The following is a 22128-nucleotide window of genomic DNA, read 5'->3' on the forward strand; positions in this document are numbered from 1 at the left end:
ACTTCCAGAGTTTACCAGTGAAGGGGATGAAAGACTGTGAGTACTGGTTTACTCTTAAATTAGGAGGTGGACATAAGCAGGCAGGGACTTCCAGAGTTTACCTGTGAAGGGGATGAATGACTGTGAATACTGGTTTACTTTTGCATTAGGAGGTGGACAGAATAGAAGCAAGAGAATATAGCAGCGAGACCATGAGATAAAAGGAAGCTCAGGGAATAAAGGCAATAATACCACTTTTTCTACACATCAACACTGTAATATCATATAAAAAATAGCTTCACATCATAAGCATCATCAAAACATCTGTCATGTATCACAGTACTCCTTAATTAATTAGGTAACATACTCAGATAAAATATATATATATATATATATATATATATATATATATATATATATATATATATATATATATATATATATATATATATATATATATATATATATATATATATATATATATATACCTGAAGAGAGTAATGAGAGAGAGAGAGAGAGAGAGAGAGAGAGAGAGAGAGAGAGAGAGAGAGAGAGAGAGAGAGAGAGAGAGAGAGAGAGAGAGAGAGAGAGAGAGAGAGAGAGAGAGAGAATAATCTAGACATCATTTTAGGAACATATGAATTCGGCAAGTTAAGTAATCCTGATCTTCCACAACTGACTTCGAAAAACAATTGAAAGGATACACAAAAACAAAATGAAATTCACACAAAATAAAATAAACGTCAATCCAATAAAGCAAAATAAAAAGTACAGTAATTTCTAAGGGCCACCAAAACACAAGAGGTACAAGATACAGGAAAATAGTGAAAATACATGATGATACATAATACAAACCATAATATACTGGCACCAGGGAAGAGTATACACACCTTGCCTTTCATCCTAAATTCAAAAGATAAATTTTAAAGAGGAGAGAGAAAGGAAAACAAAAGAAATACAAGGAAATGAGAGAAAGGACAAAAGAGTTATAAAGGAAAACAAAATAAATACAAGGAAATGAGAAAGACGGGATAAAAAATGTAAAGGAAGGAAACAAAAGAAAGAAAAATGGGAAGAATAAAGGAAAATGAGGAAAGATAAAGACAAAGGAATATAAAGAAAGGACATGGAGGAAAGAAGAAATGAGAAAAATGGAAAAGGGAAAAGATAATCAATACTATTTTTTCAAACAGCCATCATCATCAACACAAATTTTCCATAGATAAGCAGAAAAACAAAAATATATTAACTAAAATCTTCAACAACACACACACACACACACACACACACCAATCATTCAACATACTAACTCCATACACACTAAATATTGAGCAGCAAAAATATATCATACTATAGCAACAATATACATAGCTTTTGTATGGTATATGTATGACTAAACTAGGATATTGTGATATTCTATTACTTATTATTTATTTGAATAGAGTATCACTTTTTTGTCATCATCATCATAATCTTCTTTCTTGTCCTCTTCATCATCATTATCTTTCTCTTTCCCCTTCTCTACTTCAACTAGAGCCTTGTGAAAGTCGTGGAGGTTCTCAAGAGCATTTCTCCTGTGAACAATATAGAAATCTAATTTGTCACTAAAACTGCAAAAACACTCTTAAAAACCTGAGGCACTTCAGCTAACTAGAGTATTTTGAAAGTAGTGCAGGTTCTCAAGAGTATTTCTCCACTGAACAACATAGAATTTTTTTTAATTCATCACCAAAACTGAAAAAAAAAAAAAACCCATCCTCAAAAACCCACAGCCCTTCAATTAACTAGAGCCTTTTGAAAGTAATGAAGGTTCTGAAGAGTGTTTCTCAAGTGAGCAACAAGGCAATCCCTTTGATTTGTCACTAAAACAGCTAAAATACCTTTGAAAACTTGTGGCATACCAACTACAGTAAACCCTCGATATAACGGACTACATGGGACGGATCTATTGTTATATCCGAAGATCCGTTATAACCGAGGATCTGTTATATCCGATGAAAATACTGGACAGATCTGTTATATCCCAAAGTTTGTCTGGTATTTACACCTGCCACTGCCCAGCTCGCACGGCATACCACGTGGAGTTACTGCGACAACATGTTATGGGACGACAGCCTCGATATAACAGATGAAAATCTGTTACAGCGAGGGTTTGTCCGGTCAGATATTTCATCCATTATATCCGATATCTGATATATTGAGATCAGTTATATTGAGAGTTTACTGTATGTAAAGCCTTCTGAAAGTAGCGGAAGTTGTCAAGAAAGTTTCTCCAGTCAACAACATATAAATCTCTTTAATTCATGACCAGAACTGCAAAAACACCCTTGAAGACCCACAGCCCTTCAACTAACCAGAGCCTTTAGAAAGATGCAGAGGCACCATGGGGAAAGTGCCTCAAATTACAACCCAACACTTAAGGTTCACTCATTAGGTCATCAGTGGGGGAAGTCGGGGCAAGGAGGGGGAGGTGCGAGTCCCAGAAGTCCCTGAGTCTGTTCCGGTCATTGGCGCAGAAGAGGCGGAAGTCGTGCAGCATCTTCTCGGCAAGCACCTCGTCTCCAGATATCTGAGGCACCTTCCATCGCCTGGTTAGCATGTAGTTGAAGGTCCACAGGAATCCGGGCTGGGGTGGCAGGAGGGCGAGGTGAGAGGAGGCAGGACTGGAAGGATGTGTGTGTGTGTGTGTGTGTGTGTGTGTGTGTGTGTGTGTGTGTGTGTGTGTGTGTGTGTGTGTGTGTGTGTGTGTGTGTGTGTGTGTGTGTGTGTGTGTGTGTGAAAGAAGGAAGGAGTGAGTGGTGTGTGTGAAGGAGGGAGTGACTGAGTGGTGTGTGAAGGAGGGAGTGACTGAGTGGTGTGTGAAGGTAAGAGAAGGAAGAAGGACTGACTGAGTTGAGTGTGAGGGGAGGGAGGGGTTGAGGGGTATGTGAGGGGATAGAGACAGTTCCTTCACAAAAAATATATACAAGTGTTTTCCTTATTAGAGGAAAACAAATATGTAAAAGTTTCAGTGTTAAAAAGTTATATATGTATGTGTATACATAATTGTACATGAGAGAGAGAGAGAGAGAGAGAGAGAGAGAGAGAGAGAGAGAGAGAGAGAGAGAGAGAGAGAGAGAGAGAGAGAGAGAGAGAGAGAGAGAGAGAGAGAGAGAGAGAGAGAGAGAGAGAGAGAGAGAGAGAGAGAGAGAGAGAGAGAGAGAGAGAGAGAGAATGTGCAATTTGAAATCAACAAGAAAATTCATACATATGTATTACATAAAAGTAAAGGTTAAACTGAAATCAGAGAAAAATAGAAATCACATCTTAAAAAAAGAACAAAAAAGTTTGCAATGCAGCATAACCAACAGAGCCAGGCCAAACACAGCCAGGCACAGCACAGCAAATCACAGCAAGGCACAGCAGAGCCAGCAAACACAAGAAGCACCATGCAGGATTATCAGATTAGAGGCAAGCTCACCAACACGCATCTCAATTGCAACCAAAATTTAACCACACCCAATACAACCTAATCCAACCCAACCTTACCAAACTTAACCTAATAAACACTGCAACCTATTCTTACTTAATCCAACCCAACCTAGCCTAACCTACATTCTCTCTCTCCTACTTCTTAATTTCACCTATACATTCAGCTACAAAGTTAGTGTGTCTTTCTATCCCTGCATATATTGATCAAACCTTCACATACCTATTTCTTTGTCTACTTATACTAAACATTCACCTCTAAAACCACTCTTTCCTGATCTCTACTTTTATTCTTTTACATGATTCAGTCGGAAAGTTAGCATATACTATTCTATTTTTCACATAACATTTCTCTTCTCTATTCGTTATCCATTAATTTATCTACAAAACTACTGTATTCTATCTATCTATAAATCTATCAAGCCTTTACATCATGCTAAGGAAAGACAAGAGGTAAATAATATAAACCTCCCTTACTATATACCATCTAACTATCTAAACTTAATACCTCTTCTCAAACTCTCCCTCTCATGATCTTCACCAAGGCTACAGAACACAATATCAATGAATGCAAACTGAGGAGGAGCTGTACCACCCCTTAACTTAACCTGAGAAACAGTGTGTGCTCTGAATGTGTAAGGGAAGTGTGTGTGTCTGTGATGTGAAGTTGCTTTTGGTTACCTGAAGATGAGCTGGAGTGAGATGAGGAGAAAGACTGTATGTGTGTGCTGAAAGAAAGTGCATGAAAAGAGTAGAGATGGTGTTTCTTTGATTGGTGAGAAGGGAAAAAAATTCTTAAAGAGAGAAATGTAGAATAGTGGAAGGATGTGAAAGATGATGAAAGACTGTGTGAGATGGGAAGTGAAAAACTGCTGAGGGAAAGAGATATGAAAGAATATCAGTGGGTGAGGTGTGAAAGACACTGAGATAAGAAGAGAAAAAGATATGAAAAGTGTGATAGAATGAAGTAGGAGGAAGAAAGACAGTGTGCTAAAGGAAAGGCATGAAAGGGACAGAAAGACAGTGTATGCAAAATAAAAACGTGGATATGAGTGTGAAAGGATAAAAGAGGGAAAGAAAGATGGGAAGACTGAGAGAGAGATATGAAAAGTGTGACAGGATGAGACTGGGGAAAGAAAGACACAGTGTGCTAAAGAAGAGGTATGAAAGAGACAGAAAGACAGTATGTGGAAATTAAAAAGATGGATATGAGTGTGAAAGGATGAGAGAGGAGAAAAAATGCCCAAAGAGATGTATGTAGAAACAAGAAAAAGTGTGTAGACAACAAAATGAAAAACAAACAAGCAAGCAAGCAAGAAGGCAGACAAACACACCAGCAAGACACAAGCAATACAAGCACATTCCAACACAAGAAACACAAAAACACTCATCACTACAAGCACCACCAACCAAGCAGCGCAACACAACACAACACACACGACTTACCTCTTAGACTCAACTCACAACAGAGAACACACCTGCCTGCAACACCTCTCCTATTCATCACACCTGCACAGTATTACCAACCACAGAAGGACCTTGACTAACACACGCCTTATGGAACACTATTAACCAACACGGGGAAAGACCTTCAAAGATAATATTTCCCAACACTCCACCTCCAGTCTGCCGTTCACTTCACTTACTCCACACATTCTGTTGCCCTGCCTACCCTGTTATGATTTATGTTAAGCCTCATTCTTTACTGACGGTTTGTGTTTGGGAGTTTAGTGAAGTAATAAAGTTAAAAAGAATTATATATTGAGATTATTTACAAGAGTTTATTTTCATTACTCTTTTAGTGGTGTTTGTGTGTTATCATTTTCTTGTGAGGTCTTAAGTATTAGTAGTGTGTTATTGTAATTGTTGTTATTGTTATTATCATTGGTATAACAGGTTGACATCTCCAGGAAAAGGGATTATAAAAACAAAAAGTAAGTGAATGAATATACAAACAAGTAAACAGATAGGTGGAACAGAACAAATAAAAAAACAAAGAAGAGAAAATGAATAAATGAAAAAATAGAATGTGAATAAATATATAAACAAACTAACAAACAGTGAAACAAAATAAATACAAAATCAATGAATACTACACAAAAATCAAACATCAACAAGAGTGTGACTGTGGCTGTGACTCTTTAATTTACACTGTGGATCTGACTCTAAACTTACACTGTGGATCTGACTCTTTAATTTACACTGTGGCCTTGACTCTTTAATTTACACTGTGGATCTGACTCTTTAATTTACACTGTGGCCTTGACTCTTTAATTTACACTGTGGCCTTGACTCTTTAATTTACACTGTGGATTTGACTTTTTAATTTACACTGTGGCCTTGACTCTTTAATTTACACTGTGGATTTGACTCTTTAATTTACACTGTGGCCTTGACTCTTTAATTTACACTGTGGCCTTGACTCTTTAATTTACACTGTGGATTTGACTCTTTAATTTACACTGTGGATTTGACTCTTTAATTTACACTGTGGCCTTGACTCTTTAATTTACACTGTGGATTTGACTCTTTAATTTACACTGTGGATCTGACTCTTAATTTACACTGGATTTGATTCACTTAATTCACCAGTTCCAAGCTTTTATTCCCTTCCAAAATAAAAAGCAGCAACCAGAATTGACCAAATAATCCGAACACCACTGAATTACTTTTGTTGGTTAGCTAGCAAATGAAATAATGATTACCCCTTACAGAAAACATCAACTTCCCACACTCTCTTCCCTTTTGTGTGCAAGCAAACCATTTCTCACAGTAGTCTTTTTTCCCCCTACAATATGGGCTTTTCACGGGAATTTACAGGCTAAAGGAGACATCCTATCTGAAAGCCCATCCATTAGGGAAACACTACTCTGAGTAAGGAAGCCCACCCTACACTCGCACCATAGCCAGGATTCGAAACCATGCACTCAGAAACTCCTCGGCCCCCAAAGCACGCATGGTTCCACTGCACCACAGTCTGAATATTATGGGAAATGTCAACCTGGTATATCAATAGAGTAGCTTTGGTTATTAGTACTGTTATCATCATCATTCACACCTGACAGGGATAAGAGTGTGAATGTCACATGTATTCACCTAGTTGTGATGTACAGGAAAAAGAGCTGTGTCTGTATGTATGTATGTGTATGAGTGAGTGGAACTAGCAGCCTGGTATAGATAGGTTAGATTGTTGTCACTATCACCATCCTTAAAGCATAGAGGATACTGAGCCCCTGTCCACATAAGTAAGATAGGTTACATGGAACCCTCTGCTCACATACACAAAAGGTTAAGGAGCCTTTGTCTACATATGTGACAGATTATGTAGAGTCCTCTGTCCATATATATATATATATATATATATATATATATATATATATATATATATATATATATATATATATATATATATATGAGGATAAAGGGTCTTTGTATACATATACAACAGATTATACAGCCTCAGAATCACATATAGAAAGTTATCAAGTCTACAATATATCTTAGAGGTTATATGAAGTCTTGTCCCTATACAGAAGAGATTATAAAGCCCTACTGGACATACAGAGCACCTGAAAACACACACACACATATCCCCACCAACCCCTCTCAGCCTCTCCAACTTGCAGAATAATGCAAGGAAGGAACACAATGCTGCATAAGGAAAGATGTAGCTCAAAGTACATCAGGATACACAAGTTATAGTATTGTTCTGGTGTCCTGTGCAGCAACACCACCAGGATGGCATGGTGGAGGGAAGCTTACAGTGCAGTGTGTGCTTCTTGGTGGCAGCGGCAAGGAGTGGTAGTGGTAGAGATGGACAGGGATAAGAGGAGCGAAGAGAGAAGAGAATGAAGAAGGGAGGGAGGGAGGGAGGGAGAGGAGAGAGAGAGAGAGAGAGAGAGAGAGAGAGAGAGAGAGAGAGAGAGAGAGAGAGAGAGAGAGAGAGAGAGAGAGAGAGAGAGAGAGAGAGAGAGAGAGAGAGAGAGAGAGATTAAAGCAAAACAGCAGAGGAGAAATACAAAGATGAGAAGAAACCAACTGAAGGAGAAAAGAACAAGACTAACCAAGAAAACATACAGAAGTATAAAAAAAAAAAGAAAAGTATGAAGAAACACAAAACAAAAAATAAACAAGACAAAAATAGAAAAAAAAACTAAACAAAAGATGAGACTACAGAATGCTGAGAAAAAAAAAAAACACAAAATGCAGAAAGTTGCACAAACACACACACACACAAAGAAAAAAAGAAAAAGAAAAAAGAAAAAAGAAAGAAAAATTTAATAAGAATAATAAGCAAATGAGTACGTAGGTAGGTAGAAAAGAACCAACAAGAACAGAAGCAGCATCAAGACAGCATCAAGAACAGGAGCAAGTCAGAAAGAGAAACAGGACAAGGAACACGAATAAGAACAAGAAAAAGAATAGGAAAAGAAAGAAACAGGAAGAGAAGCAAGAAAAGGAACAGGAACAGGAGAAAAACAAAACAAAACAAAAACAGGAACAAGAACAAGAAGAGGAAGAGAAACAGGAACAAGAAACAGAAACAGAAATGGAATAAATGAATAAAAGAAAGAGAGGAGCCATAAGGTAGACACTCCAACAAGTACACAAGTAGAACAAGTGACAGTAACAGTAACAGCCCCCCACCCTTAAGTCAGCCCCGCAACACATCACACAACACACTACAAACCTGGTGCTCGCTGATCTCGTGGGAATACAAGTCAGCAATCAAGCGGTGGAAATACTCGACATGTGGGCTGGACACTCCATAGAGCATTTCAGCCTAAGGGAGGAGGAGGAGGAGGAGGAGGAGCGAGAGACAAGCCAGGTGCTCTTGTTATCTCTCCTCTGCCTAGTGGGTGGCTGGGTGGCTTGGCAGCTCAGTTAGATTAGGTTAAGTTAGGTTAGGCTGGATTAGGGTAGGGTAGGGTAGGGTAGGGTAGGGTTGTATTGTGGTGGGATGGGATGGGATGGGATGGGTTGGGTTGGGTTGGATTAGGTTGTATTAGAGGGTAAAGGATAAGAAGGATAAAGTTTGCTATACTAGAATGTCCTTATAGATTATCTTAGGGTAAAAAAAAGGATATGAGGAGTGAGGAATAGGATAAGGTTGTGTTAGAGGGATGAGAAACAGAGAAGGTTGAGATTTGTTGTACAGGGCTGTCTGATCTACCACCCTGCCATGCCTACCCAGCCACACCCAGACCTCCCTGTAATCTTCCATATCACTAACATAAAAAAAAAAAAAAAAAAAGCTAACAAAACATATGGTAAAAATTTGTTTAGGAGGGAAAAAGGTAAATTAGCTTAGCAACTGAATATATAATGTGCTGGAAATAGCTGTGGAAATGGTCATGCACTGTAACGGCACACGCTCACGCACATACACACACACACACGCGCACACACAAACACACACAGCACACGACACACGGATTTACAGGTATGGTTAGTTGTTAGGGCTGGACGCGCCACAAAGCACCACCACACAAGCACCATGCCAAAGTATAACCGCATGCATGATGATAAATGAACAAATAAATAAAAGAAATAAACAAATACTTAAAAACCAAATAACAATAATAGACCAAAAAAAATTCATTAACACTCCAAAACCCAAAATAAACTTAATAATAATAATAATAGAAAAATAAATAAATTAATCAAATAAACGCAAACTTAATACTCTTTCCTTCTCCAGCATAAATTATACAAAATCCTTTCCTTCTTTTGACGTCTTCACCAAAACACATGTAATACTCTTTCCCTCACTCCCTTTCTGTGTCTGTATTAGTTAGTCTTTCCTTTAATCTAACATTCAAATACCTCTATACTAACACTTAATCTCTCTCACTCACCCTTTCATCCAATCTTCTCAATAACCTAAGCTTCTTTTTCAATCTTTAACACACACACACAAGTACAAGTCTTACAAGGGCCACCCAGAGCATTATAGAGTGGCTTGTTTGGGTATCCAGTCAGCCTCACAAACAGACAGAAGTGTTGCTCAGAGATGTGATGTAAGTCTTGTGGTCTGAGGTGAAGTGTTCTTGCTTTTAGTGTTCTGGGAGACTATGTTATGTGAGACTACTGATTTTTTTAAAATTTATCTTTTATCTATCTATTCATTTGTTTATTAAGGTGTTTACTTTACAAAATATTATATATCTAACCTGTAATAAATATGTGGATTATTCTTTTCCTCTTACAATTTTTTACCTTATAACAGTAAGAAGTATTGTCATTTTCTATCTATTACTACTGACTATCTATCCATCAAAGGAAAAACCTCATCTAAAAATCATAAAACATCACAATTCTCACAAGCACACCAAATCAGCACCTTCACACACTGTCACAACACATACATGGCACTTTCAAATCATCTTAAGGCAAAAATCAATAAAAAATTGTAATTCTCACCCATGAAAAAATCACATACAAATAAAATTAACACATATGAAGTGCACTGGTAATCAATTCTTTCACAGGATAACCAAGAATATTAATCACTTTTTTTCAATCAGTAATAGAAGGTTCTTATTTTAGATCACTTCTCTGCCCTCCATTAATCAAATCAAAGTTCAGTTGAGGGTAGAAATACTGAGCACTTTTTAATTGGTGAATAATGGATAGATCTTAATTTTATCTACACTTAACCTTTACAGTACCATGACATGTTTCCATATTCATTCTGTTTACTATATGGTGATTTTATATAGCTTCAGACACTTATGTGGGGCATTAAAATAGTACATATATAGATTCTAGGCATTAATCTTCTGACCTCCATTGATCCTTCCTAATGTCAATAAAATCATCTAATCGTACACAAATCTCAGGGTAAAAATGTATTCCAGTACTGAAGGCTTTAACTGTTTAACTGGCTGACATAAGTTACCTAATATCTAGTTGTACAGCTGAGGCCTGAACTAATACCCTCTTATCAATCAACAGCCTTATTTAGAGCTTCCTTTGTGTTTCTACCAAGTTGAAGGGAGGTACTGAAGACAGGGAATGCGTGTTGCATCTTGAATAGGCCTAGTCGTCCCCAGCCTACAGGAGTGTGGTAGTACCTGATGTCCTTACTTCTTTTTCTTATACGTACAATATGGGCTATTAACAGGGATTTGCAATCTACAGGAAACCTCTTATCTGAAAGCCCACTCATTTGGGATCCATTACCCCGAGCAGAAGCCCTTCACTCTCAGACCATAGCCAAGATTTTAACCCATGCGCTTGGAGATCCCATGTCCCCCAAAGCGAGCATGGTTTATATTACCTCCATGATGCAGTAAATTACCTTAACACACCTTTACTCACCAAGACTTTATGACAAATACTGCAATATATTGAAATCATGCAAAAAATTAGCTTTATTTATTTTTATCTTCCCCAAATTAATACTTCAAATATTTAGGAATGAAGTTGCCATGCACATACATGTATATTGAATTGTTAACTTTTTTCTTATGTCATGCAAAAATACTTCTTCCAAATATATTTCTTCAAAAATATTTCTTCCAAACATTAAGATTTTTGAAAATTTAGCAAGAAACTGCGGAAAAACCAGACATACAAACTTTATCCATTTCCTTTTCACCTCCCACAATTTAGTACAACACCTGAATGAACTAGTCTGTTATCTACTATACTTCCATTTCTATCTCGTTCTTTTCTTCTGCTTTGAAATGATGAAACATAAAAAACTTTTCTCTTTTCCTTTCTACCTTCCAAAAATTTAACACCTGAGAACTGAATAAACTAGACTGTCATGCACCTCAATTTGGGTTTTCTCTGTATTTTTCTTACACTTTGAAGATCTGAATGGCAGACAAGGTAAAACAAAATAAAAATAAAATTAATAGATACACTGATAAATAAATACACACCAAACAGCCTTGGTAAAAAACAAACAAACTAAAACCAAACAGAATAAATAAATGAAGGAATAAACAAAACTAAATAAACAAACAAATCACCGGATAAAATAAAATAAATGAAAACTAAAAGCAAATGAGAATAAGACAATAAAAAAATAAATAAACAGAAAAGACTGCAAAACAAATGAGTCAATATATAAAATAAATAAAAAACTAAAACCACTGATAAACAATAACTGACCTGGTTGAGCTGCGAGGCGGAGGAGGTAGAGAAGGTCCGGGTACGGGTGGGGGGCTCTGGGGTGTAGGGGAGGGCACAGGAGCCAGGGGAGTGGATCATAATGAACATATTGCCCGTCACGTGGACAAACTGGTTGGGGTCAGTGGTGTGTGTGTCAGTCACGTATGGCACAAACCCGAACCTCTCCAAGATTGCCTCCTGTGAGAGAGAGAGAGAGAGAGAGAGAGAGAGAGAGAGAGAGAGAGAGAGAGAGAGAGAGAGAGAGAGAGAGAGAGAGAGAGAGAGAGAGAGAGAGAGAGAGAGAGAGAGAGAGAGAGAGAGAGAGAGAGAGAGAGAGAGAGAGAGAGAGAGAGAGAGGTTGGGTAGAAATAATGTAAAAACTGCTCATTGATATATAAAGATATAAAAAGTCTTTCTCCACTAGACTGAGAGAAGAACACAGCATTACCTGGAAGAGATATAAGCAGAAGTCGATATAAAGCAGAAATCACGTAGAACTGCACTTGATAAATATAGCCAGATAAAAATAGAAGTCTTTCCCTACCAAGCAGAAAATAAGTTAAAAAGTGTCCTTGATAAACATAGACAATTAAAAATAAAGTCTTTTCCCACCAGGCTGAGAGAAGAACACATCATTACCTGGAAGAGATGCATGCGGCGGCCCCAAGTGTCTGCCGGGAACTGTGCAAAGGGTTCCGAGCCAGGCAGGGTGAAGCAGGACACATTGAGGGGCACTAGGATGGGGCCACGCAGGGGGTCTGAGTTGCAGGAGTAAGGCAGAGCAAAGGGGTCGCTTGGCACAGGGAACAGGTGCAGCCCGCATGCCTGTGCCTTCCTCTGCCATGTCACCATCTGTTGGTGTATGAAGGGAATGGAGTGAGTGTGTGTTGTGTGATTTTAGAAGCCACCATCCATGTAGTAGTGAAGAAAGTGGAGTGAAAATATTGTGTTGGGAGTGTGAAGGGAGACAGAGTGAGAGTGTGTTGTGATTTTAGTAGAAGTCACCATCCCTGTAATAGTGAAGAGAGTGGGGAATGTGATGGCAGTGGAGTGAGAGAGTGTTGTGTGATTTAGTAGAAGTCACCATTCATGTAGTAGTGAAGGGAACGGAGTGAAAATGTTGTGTGATTTTAATAGAAGTTCATTCAGCCCTACTTCTACAGGTCTAATGTTCTTTAAACCACTGTCTTCACCAGTATCAACCTCTTAACCTTATTTTTCATCTCTTATGTTGCCTCAAGCACTGTTTCTCCACCTCTAATATCCTCTAAACCCTATTTATTCACCATCAATCATTCCTATGCCCTATTTCTTTCCCTACATGTTCCATAATGCTACACCACCACACACCCACACCTAACTTAACTAACCAGATTGCCTATAATAGTCCCTCTCCCTCCTATAACCCCAACACCCACCCACACAGTCACTCACAATGGTCTCCCGCACTCCTCTAACACCACACCTGCACAACACACCTGCCCACCAAGTCACTCACAATGGTTGCCCACTCCTCTAATCCCACACCAGCACCACACACCCGGCCAAACCCACCAGGTCTGTCACAATGGTCCCCGTCGCACACAGCCACTGCACGATGACTTCATATGCCTGCTGTGGGTGGAAGACTGAGTGGTACTTGATGTGGCCCCATTCTATACGGTCACTCCTGTTGTTGCAGTCCAGATCCAAGTGTCCTGTGCGGTACAACTCTGCAGGAATGAGATACAAGGAATGGTGGTGAGTACGTGAGTGGAAGAGAGCAAATATGTTTGAGTAGGTTAAAGTGAGTGAAGGAATAAATAAGTGAATGAATAGAGAGAATGAGAGAGAGAGAGAGAGAGAGAGAGAGAGAGAGAGAGAGAGAGAGAGAGAGAGAGAGAGAGAGAGAGAGAGAGAGAGAGAGAGAGAGAGAGAGACTAAAACCTTCTAATCAACAAACAGATAGAAGCCAAGACTCACTGAAGCGTCCTCTGCGGGGCATGGGCAGCGGCAGGTCGGCCTGAAGGAAGGTGGGACAGGGCGGGGGTGTGGAGGGCACCTGGCGGGGTGGCGAGGGAAGCGGCTCCACCTCCACCTGATGCCACTCATTGAGGAAGGACAGTTGGTCGAGGCTCACCTGGTCTTGCTCTGGAGAAAGGATGAAGGAAGGAGAGAACATAAGCTTTGAGGAACATAAGTTTTGAGACAACATAAGATAAGTTTTGAGGCAACATAAGATAAGTTTCAAGAGAACATAAAATAAGTTTCAAGAGAAGGTAAGATAAGTTTTGAGAGAAGCTAATCTAAGTTTTGAGAGAACATCAGATAAGTTTTGAGAGAATATACCATAAGTTTTGAGAAAACATAATACAAGTTTTGAGAGAACATATGAAAAGTTTTGCAAAAAATTAACATAAGTTTCTGCAACACAAAATAAGGTGGTAATTGTGAGGAGCGTGGCTTCTATTTCAGATTCACTGTCAAAATGTTACAGCAATAATGGTGTCCTGTTTCATGCTGTGTTTTTATACCAGCACAATTCACTCCTTTGTCTTGTCTATGTGTGCAATATTTTATTTTGATGGAGAAGGATATAAGAACATATGAACATCAAGGAAGCTATAGGAAGCCATAAAGCCTACATAAAGCAGTCCCTCTATGAAACATTTCTAACATTTTCTACCTTTGCCTGCCATCTCCATCCCTGAATTAGCCTAATCTTTTGAAGCTCCATTACTCAGCACTAGTACCCCCATCCAGAACATTACAAGGTCAAGGAACAATAGCCAAGTATGAAAAAATTAACAGAACTCCCTGCATGCTTCTATATTTCCATATTCCTATGCCTTGACTTCTTTCAAGAGAGAGATTTCAAGACATTTGTCCCTTTATTTGATCCTTTGACCTGTTAGGGGACTGGCAATTAATTGGGCCTTTTTTTTCTTATTTTCTATTGCCCCTAGCCAGTTTCCTCTTTTTACATATATAAAAAAAAAAAGAGAAATAACTTTATCTTCCTCTTGTGACGCTCCACCAACCTTTGTTCCCAGTGACGAAGAAGTAGAGGAAGAAGCCGTGCACGAAGGGATGGTCTTTGTTCCCCGAGGCATGGCAAATTAGTTCACTCTTCACCATTTTCTGCAGGCGGGAAAAGGTAAACACAAGTGAACCAAGACTGATCTACGAGTTTCATTCCTTCAAAATATGTAAATCAATACTCTAAAAACTTTGTGCATTTCCCTATCTGTCTATCCACCTGGCTGACAATCCCATATAAGGTTACCGTGACAAAGCATCTCACACTCATAGACACATCACTTACACACAAAAAGGAAGTCTCATGGCCCACCTGACAAGTACACCACATTTTTCAGTACAATTTTTTTTTAGTGTATGCAGTAATTCCTATCTGGCACCCAATACCCACCTTCCCATGCCTTACCTGCAGGAGTTCCACAGCAGCAGTCTCTGATGCGGCCCCCTCCACGTGGTCACACACCCAGGCCGTGGCGTCGCCAGCCACAAAGGTGAGGGCCGGCAGGCAGGGCTGTCGCTGCAGGAGACACACGCCCCTCACTGGGTCCTTCATCACTTCAGCCACCTCTCCCAGTGTGGACCCCAGTGCCAGCTTCTTGTTCTCCCTACAAGTAAAAAGATTCTTCCTCTGTCATACATATTCTATAAAATTACATATGAGTAGATCTCTCTCTCTCTCTCTCTCTCTCTCTCTCTCTCTCTCTCTCTCTCTCTAACACCTCCAGCACACTCACATCGCAAAACACTTATTGTACACATAATATTACAATTTCCATTACTATAACCATCTTTTCTCCTCTTCCTCCTCCTCCTCCTGCTGCTGCTCCCGCCTCACACCACTCACCCTTCCTCCTTGGCCTCCTCCTCTGGCTCCACCAAGCTCTTCATCTCAGGAGGGTCAGCGTGCACCTCCCGCGCCGAGCCACCCTCGAAACGCAGCCTCTCTGATGCCCTGCTACCTGCCCTTGGTCGTGGTCGCTCCAGCACACGGTTACTTCCGAGCCTCTCCCGTATGCCACCAACATTCTATCACCACCACCACCACCACCACCACCACCACCACCACGCCAAAGGAAAGATTCATTAGTTAGTCTTTGTGTTGTTTGATTTTGTTCATTGGTGTTTTTTCAGTGTTTTGTATTCTTATGATTGCTATAAGCTTCATATCTTCAGAACACTTCTATGGTTCATGTTTCTATAGTGTTTCCATGATAGATAATTTTGGTATATTTGACAGATTTCTTATCATTTTTTTCTATTTATGAGGTAAAGGAATGTGCTTTCTTATGTACTATTATATTTTGCTGGTCTATATGGAATAATGAGAGGTAGGATCATTAATCATACCTCTCTTATTATTATTTTTGTTGTTGTTGTTGTTGTTGTTGTTGTTGTTGTTATTATTATTATTACTATTATTATTATTTATTATTATTTTTGTTATTATTATGATTTTTGTTATCGTTAACAAACTCACTCAGGATTACTGAAGGAATCCACTTAAAAACAAAACAAAATAATGGCAGTAGTAGTAACATTAATAATAATAATAATAATAATAATAATAATAATAATAATAATAATAATAATAATAATAATAAATAAAAACAATATAATAGGTATATACCTTCCTTGCTATTCCTAGCCATTACTCCTCTCCTGAATTTATTCAACAAACATAATGATGCTACAATAATATCGTCTAAGCTGAAGACTGTCCAGATAAGGTGTGAAAAGACCAATTAAAGAATGAAACTTTCAGCCACTCAGTGCTACTAAGAACCTACAATAGTGATAATAATACAATCTAGCATCTCTTGTACTCCATAATTGTTGGATATTATGATACTGAAGGTATAAAAAAAAAAAAAAAAAAAAAAAAAAATCACTAAGCTTCTTGAATGCTTTTCCAAACAAGCAGACAATAATAAATTAAACAACAAATAAATAAATAAATAAATGAACAAAATGAAAACAACCACCTTATGTCACCTGAATGTGTTTCTCATTGACAGCCAGCCAGCAGACTAAGAGAATAAAAATACATCATAAAAAAATAAAAGTAAAATAAACAAATATGATAAATAATCAATGATAACAAAATATAATAAACAGCAGACCAATTACTAATAAAATAAAAAAATAAATAAAAACAAATTTCATAATAGTACAAAACTAAATAAAACAGAATAGCAACAGCCTTTATGTAGTCAAACACCTTCCATATGGACAGCCAGCCAGGCACAGCATCACAGCACACAAACACTTCTCTCTCTCTGACAACAGCAGCACAACACAAGCTGCTGAGGAGGGCAGCCAAACACTTCAGCTGATGCCACAACACTTCATGCTTCACACACCACTACACTACTGCCCACCTCACTGCCTCACAACACTACCACACTGACTGTCTGGCTGACTCAATAGCTAGTGGTAACAGTAATAAATGGCTTAAATTGATGTGAAATGACTGTGTTTGCTAGTTAATGTATGGAAGTAATAGATGGAGTGATAACTAGGCATTTCCTTCACTGCCTCACAACACTACCACAATGACTGGTTGGCTGACTCAGTGGCTAGTGGTAACAGTAATAAATGGCTTAAGTTGATGTGAAATGGCTGTGTTTGCTAGTTGATGTATGAAGTAATGGATGGAATAATAACTAGGTACCTCCCTCACTGCCTCACAACACTACCACACTGACTGGCTGGCTGACTCATTGGCTAGTGGTAACAGTAATAAACAGCATAAATTAATGTGAAATAGTGGTGTTTGATGGTTGATGTATGGGAGTAATGGATGGATTGACAATTAGGCACTTCATTCTGACTGTCTGATGCAACAGATAGCACTAACAAATTAACTAATATGCAGATTATGTAATGGATTGGTTGATTAATGAATAGTTGTCTCATTCTGTAATACATAAAGCTGAATGAACTATCTCAGCACTGATATACAAGATATACAATTAATAAAATGTCATGTCTCCTACAACACGTTATAACTAGAAAAAAGATTATCTTCAAATCATCAGCACACAGTAACTAGAAGTGTATGAACTAAAATATGCATATCATGAAGAGAAAAAAAAAACATCAGAAATTGATAAAAATGACAATCTAAAGGTGTATATATTGCAAAAAGAAAATAAATAAAATGGCTCATGAAATGTAAACACAAATACATCTTACAAAAAAGAAATAAAAAAAAGAAAAACAAGAAAACATCACCTATACTTACATCCTGAAAAATAAAATAAATAAATAAATAAAAACAAATAAATAAATAACAATAAAAACAATAACAATAACAAATCTATACACACTTCATCCACATAAACATCCACAACAACTACAACTACAACTACAACCACCACTACAAAACTACAAAACTCCAGCCAAGACATTAACTCAAACCAACCCCACACAACCTTACTAAACATACACACTACACAGGCACGTCACCTCTACACAGCTACACCCAGGAAACACGAGCACCTACACCCACACACTCACCACACTCAAGCCTGGCCACTGCACGCCTATACATACTAAACTTTTTCTTTAACAAATTACGGGTCATCTTATATAACCAATCACTTTATACACGGTCCCGAAAATACAGTATCTTTGTACACTCTGCATCTGTGTTTTCTAAGGATATGTATGTTATCTACATCATAAAATACATAAACGTGATATTTTTTCCTTAGTTTAGATACCCAATGCATCTTCAGATATATGTATGTATCTACAACATAAAATATACAAAATGTGATATCTGTATGTACATTATGCCCCCTGTGTGTTGATATCCAATGTATCGCTGATGTGCGCAATGCTTTCTACTATATTTCTGTCTCTCTCACACACATATGACTACAAAACTAACACAAATATACACTAAGTCCCATTATAAGACAGCCCCACCTCTTCCCACAAGCCTGAAGTAACATCCTGGCAATTCAAATGCTGAAAAGGCAACCAAAAACAAAAGGCATTACAACAAAATAAAAGACTAACGTTTGATTGCAGTGCATGGGGCTCTATGGTACACAAGGCACTATAATACAACTCTACTTTCTCTGTTGTGTGTGGTGTGAGATACAAGGGTGGATGGCTGGGGGTCTCTTCTCTTCTCTGGGACCTAAGCTACTTGTATACCTGCCATTTTAGTTGTGGTTAATCAAATACCTGTTCATTTGTCTCTCCAGGTAAACCATCTATTTGTTTGTCCTGAATGGGTACCTGTTTCTCTGTCTTTCCAGGTAAATTATATACCAATCTGTTTGTCACTAATTTACACCTGCCTGTCTGCCTCTATGAATGATTACCTGTTTATTTGTTGCTCCCTAGAAAGTTATACATCTATCTATCTGCCTGTCACTTTAACACCTGTCTCTGTCACTCACTGTCTTGCTTCACTACATACAGTACACAAGTTTCTCAAGTCACTCACACCAGATAAACTACACACTCATCTCTTACCTAGCCGTCTGTCACTCCATCATCTGTCTGTTTGTTAGTCTCTCACCTTTTCTTGTCTATAGCTCTAAACCTTTCACAACATGTGTCTGTCTATCTGTTACCTGCTATCCCAGTCACTCTTCTGCATGAAACACCTCTCCCTGTCACTGTCACTGTCACCTGCATCTCCTCACACAGTCACTTGCATCTGTCATCCTTTACCTTTCCTGCCTATCTATCTGTCTCTTTTTATTCCAGTCACTCAACACACTGTCACCTGCATCTGTCATTCTTCACATTTCCTGTCTATCTGTCACTCCCTATCCCAATCATTCATCTACACAGCACACCCCATCACTACCACCTGTACCCCCACACCCCCTGGAGTCAGCTGTACCTGGCCACTGGACCCAGCAGCAGCGGTGGCGGTGAAGGGCGTGGTCACAGTGAAGATGGTGCCTGAGGAGGGGAGGCTGGGCGCTGCCAGACTGTGGCGACGCCCAAACACCCCCCCACCCTTGGCACCCCCTCCCCCCACCTTCTGCAAGGCAACTCAAACTAAGCCAAGGGAGGCAACACATGCTCACCTGCGGACAACTAAAGAAGCTACGTGATTCAAATGAAAAAGGAAGATAAAGTATAGTACAGTACAGGGCAGCTATGAAATAATTGGGGGAAAGTAATAAAAGAATTCTGTAGCTTACATTCACAGAGCTAAGGAGTGGTGATGTGTGATGTACGCCCCAGTGTGGTGATGGTTCCTCTCGACATACAAATATTTACTTGTGATTAATTCTTTGTTTAGTCTGTTCATAGGAATGTATCTGGTATCTGTGACTCTCCAGGGACCACATCATGTATTCATATCATGGTGCAGTGGTGACCAGCCCCAGTTCCCTTTGAGCAGTTTTTTGGGGAGGATTGGCAACTTCAGTGAGCCTTTTGTTCTTTTCTATACCCTGAGCCCCTCTTACAATGAAAAGAAAAAAAAAAAGAGACATGGATATTTTGCACACACAAAGATGAGGAAGAAATGATTAGCTTCACAATATCACAAGAGATCAGGTCAGCCACAACACACTGATACAAAGACACAGTTCAGCAGATGCACTCCAAACAATGCTACTCTGAGAAAGCCACAAGTTTCTCTCTGAGCATGAGTCACTGATGGGCAGCCGGGTGGAAGAATTAGGGACTCCACACACCACACACATCACCACTCCCCCGCCACCGTGACACATAACCAGCGCTGAGCCTTACCACCTGGGCAGTCACCACCGAGAGTAACACCCACAGAAAGGTTATCTAGCAGTGAGTTTCTGGTAATAGTTAGCATAAGTACAATAGTGGGTTGTAGTATTCAGCTGTGGTTGGATCTTGATGCAAAAAAAGAGCTATGACTACTGAAGAAATGAGGGACAGGAGTACAAAGAAATATGGGAAAAAAAAAGTTGGGCAGCCTCTGTACTGATAAAAGAAATGTTACCCCACTTGGCAGCCACTGTTAGCTACATCTAGTCAAAATATTAATGGTGGTCCTACAGCACACAATTGATGTTAGCTATGCTTTGCACTCACTCTGGCTCAGATTAACATGAAGCAGGAACTCACCTTGCTGACATGAATAGTTCAGCAGTAAACAGGCTTATTTGTTCGATATAAGTCACTGACAGCAAAGATGGATGACTAACAAGCTTAATGGAAATGTTTGATAATAATTATGATAGTTACAATATTATCACTTATTTTTTCTGTTGTTCTCATTTTTGTTCTCTATATTACTACTACTACAATTAGTCTTCAAGTTCTTCAAAATGGACAAAATGTGTTATATCATCAGTGGCATTCAAACTGGTTTATAATGCATAAAGAAGTTTAAAGCTGTAACCAACTAATTGAAATCACAAATTCTTTTCAATATTACCATAATTATTCTCCTTGATCTTGCTTGTATTCCTCATATTGCTACTACAATTATTACCATGCTAGCTAATAAGACACAAAATTTGTCCAATCATCACAAAACAACAATATATTACTACTATTATAATTACCATTCATTTCAAGTAACATGTTTTCTGCATTTCACAAGTCATCATTACTATTCTGTGGCTGATTCCTGCTTCATAACTGAGCACCTTCACTACAGCCTGTGAGCAAGTTACTGTGGCTACAACACTCTATCACTGCAGCTACTTGTCATTTACACTAGGCAAAATTCATCTGGCCACTCAAAAACTCATCAAAGAGGTGTTATGTACAGGACACTAGGGAATGTTTGGGAGTGTGGCCCTGGAGAGAGAGAGAGAGAGAGAGAGAGAGAGAGAGAGAGAGAGAGAGAGAGAGAGAGAGAGAGAGAGAGAGAGAGAGAGAGAGAGAGAGAGAGAGAGAGAGAGAGAGAGAGAGAGAGAGAGAGAGAGAGAGAGAGAGAGAGAGAGAGAGAGAGAATATTACATTTCCAGCCATACAGACACTGCAAAACTAATACTAATAAACTAAAAGAGATCCTCATAATACAACAGACATTAATGAAATAACAAAAAGAGTGAACACAATTTGTACATTTTGTTATTGTATTGGTAATCTTGAGTCAGTTCTTGTAGTATGTCACATATATATTGTCTTTTTAAAATGGTTCTCTAGTCAATCTTTATAAGTTTCTGTACTATTTTGAAATCATTAGTATGTTTATTTTATCCTTTGGTTCAGTGGTCATTGCTTTTATATGAAGATATCTATGCTTCTGGTCAAAACAACTATTATTGCTATTATTCAATATTATCATTTTTGGTATTTATTTGTTTTAGTGCCTCCGTAAAACATGGCTGAAAATAATCCCTCCTCTCTCTCTCTCTCTCTCTCTCTCTCTGGGGTCACACTCCCCCACACCCACTACACAAACATTGCAACCACTACACCCCCATAGTGCCAGTGTAACTATGTATGACCCATCCAGCTTAACTCGGCAGGTAGGCAAGCCCCACCCTCCTCTCCTCTCTATGCCACATCACTCAAGGCTGGATCATCACCCTGCCAATTCTTGTTTAAGGGATTAAATATATTTGAAAC

At 38.7% G+C, this 22128-nt stretch overlaps 1 protein-coding gene across 9 annotated transcripts in view; it reads right to left on the reverse strand.

Moving 5' to 3' along the window:
• Nucleotides 1–517: 517 nt before the first annotated feature.
• The window catches only part of LOC123501942 (GATOR complex protein Iml1-like), a 48997-nt gene continuing 27386 nt past the window's right edge, over nt 518–22128 (reverse strand). For 4 of the 9 annotated variants that reach the window (XM_045251040.1, XM_045251043.1, XM_045251042.1 and 1 more), the window contains 10 exons: nt 19457–19600; nt 15434–15615; nt 14996–15194; nt 14592–14691; nt 13534–13701; nt 13126–13283; nt 12211–12423; nt 11572–11769; nt 8138–8230; nt 518–2605 (listed from right to left, as the gene is read on the reverse strand). In XM_045251040.1, the coding sequence (XP_045106975.1) occupies nt 2396–2605; nt 8138–8230; nt 11572–11769; nt 12211–12423; nt 13126–13283; nt 13534–13701; nt 14592–14691; nt 14996–15194; nt 15434–15615; nt 19457–19600 (1665 nt within the window). In that variant the 3' untranslated portion in view covers nt 518–2395. Of the gene's footprint in view, nt 2606–3168; nt 6425–8137; nt 8231–11571; nt 11770–12210; nt 12424–13125; nt 13284–13533; nt 13702–14591; nt 14692–14995; nt 15195–15433; nt 15616–19456; nt 19601–22128 lie in introns of those variants that run through there. The other 5 variants (XR_006673739.1, XR_006673740.1, XM_045251044.1 and 2 more) reach the window with 5 other exon arrangements.

The sequence above is a fragment of the Portunus trituberculatus genome, chromosome 10 (assembly GCF_017591435.1).
Source record: "Portunus trituberculatus isolate SZX2019 chromosome 10, ASM1759143v1, whole genome shotgun sequence".
NCBI lineage: Eukaryota > Metazoa > Arthropoda > Malacostraca > Decapoda > Portunidae > Portunus > Portunus trituberculatus.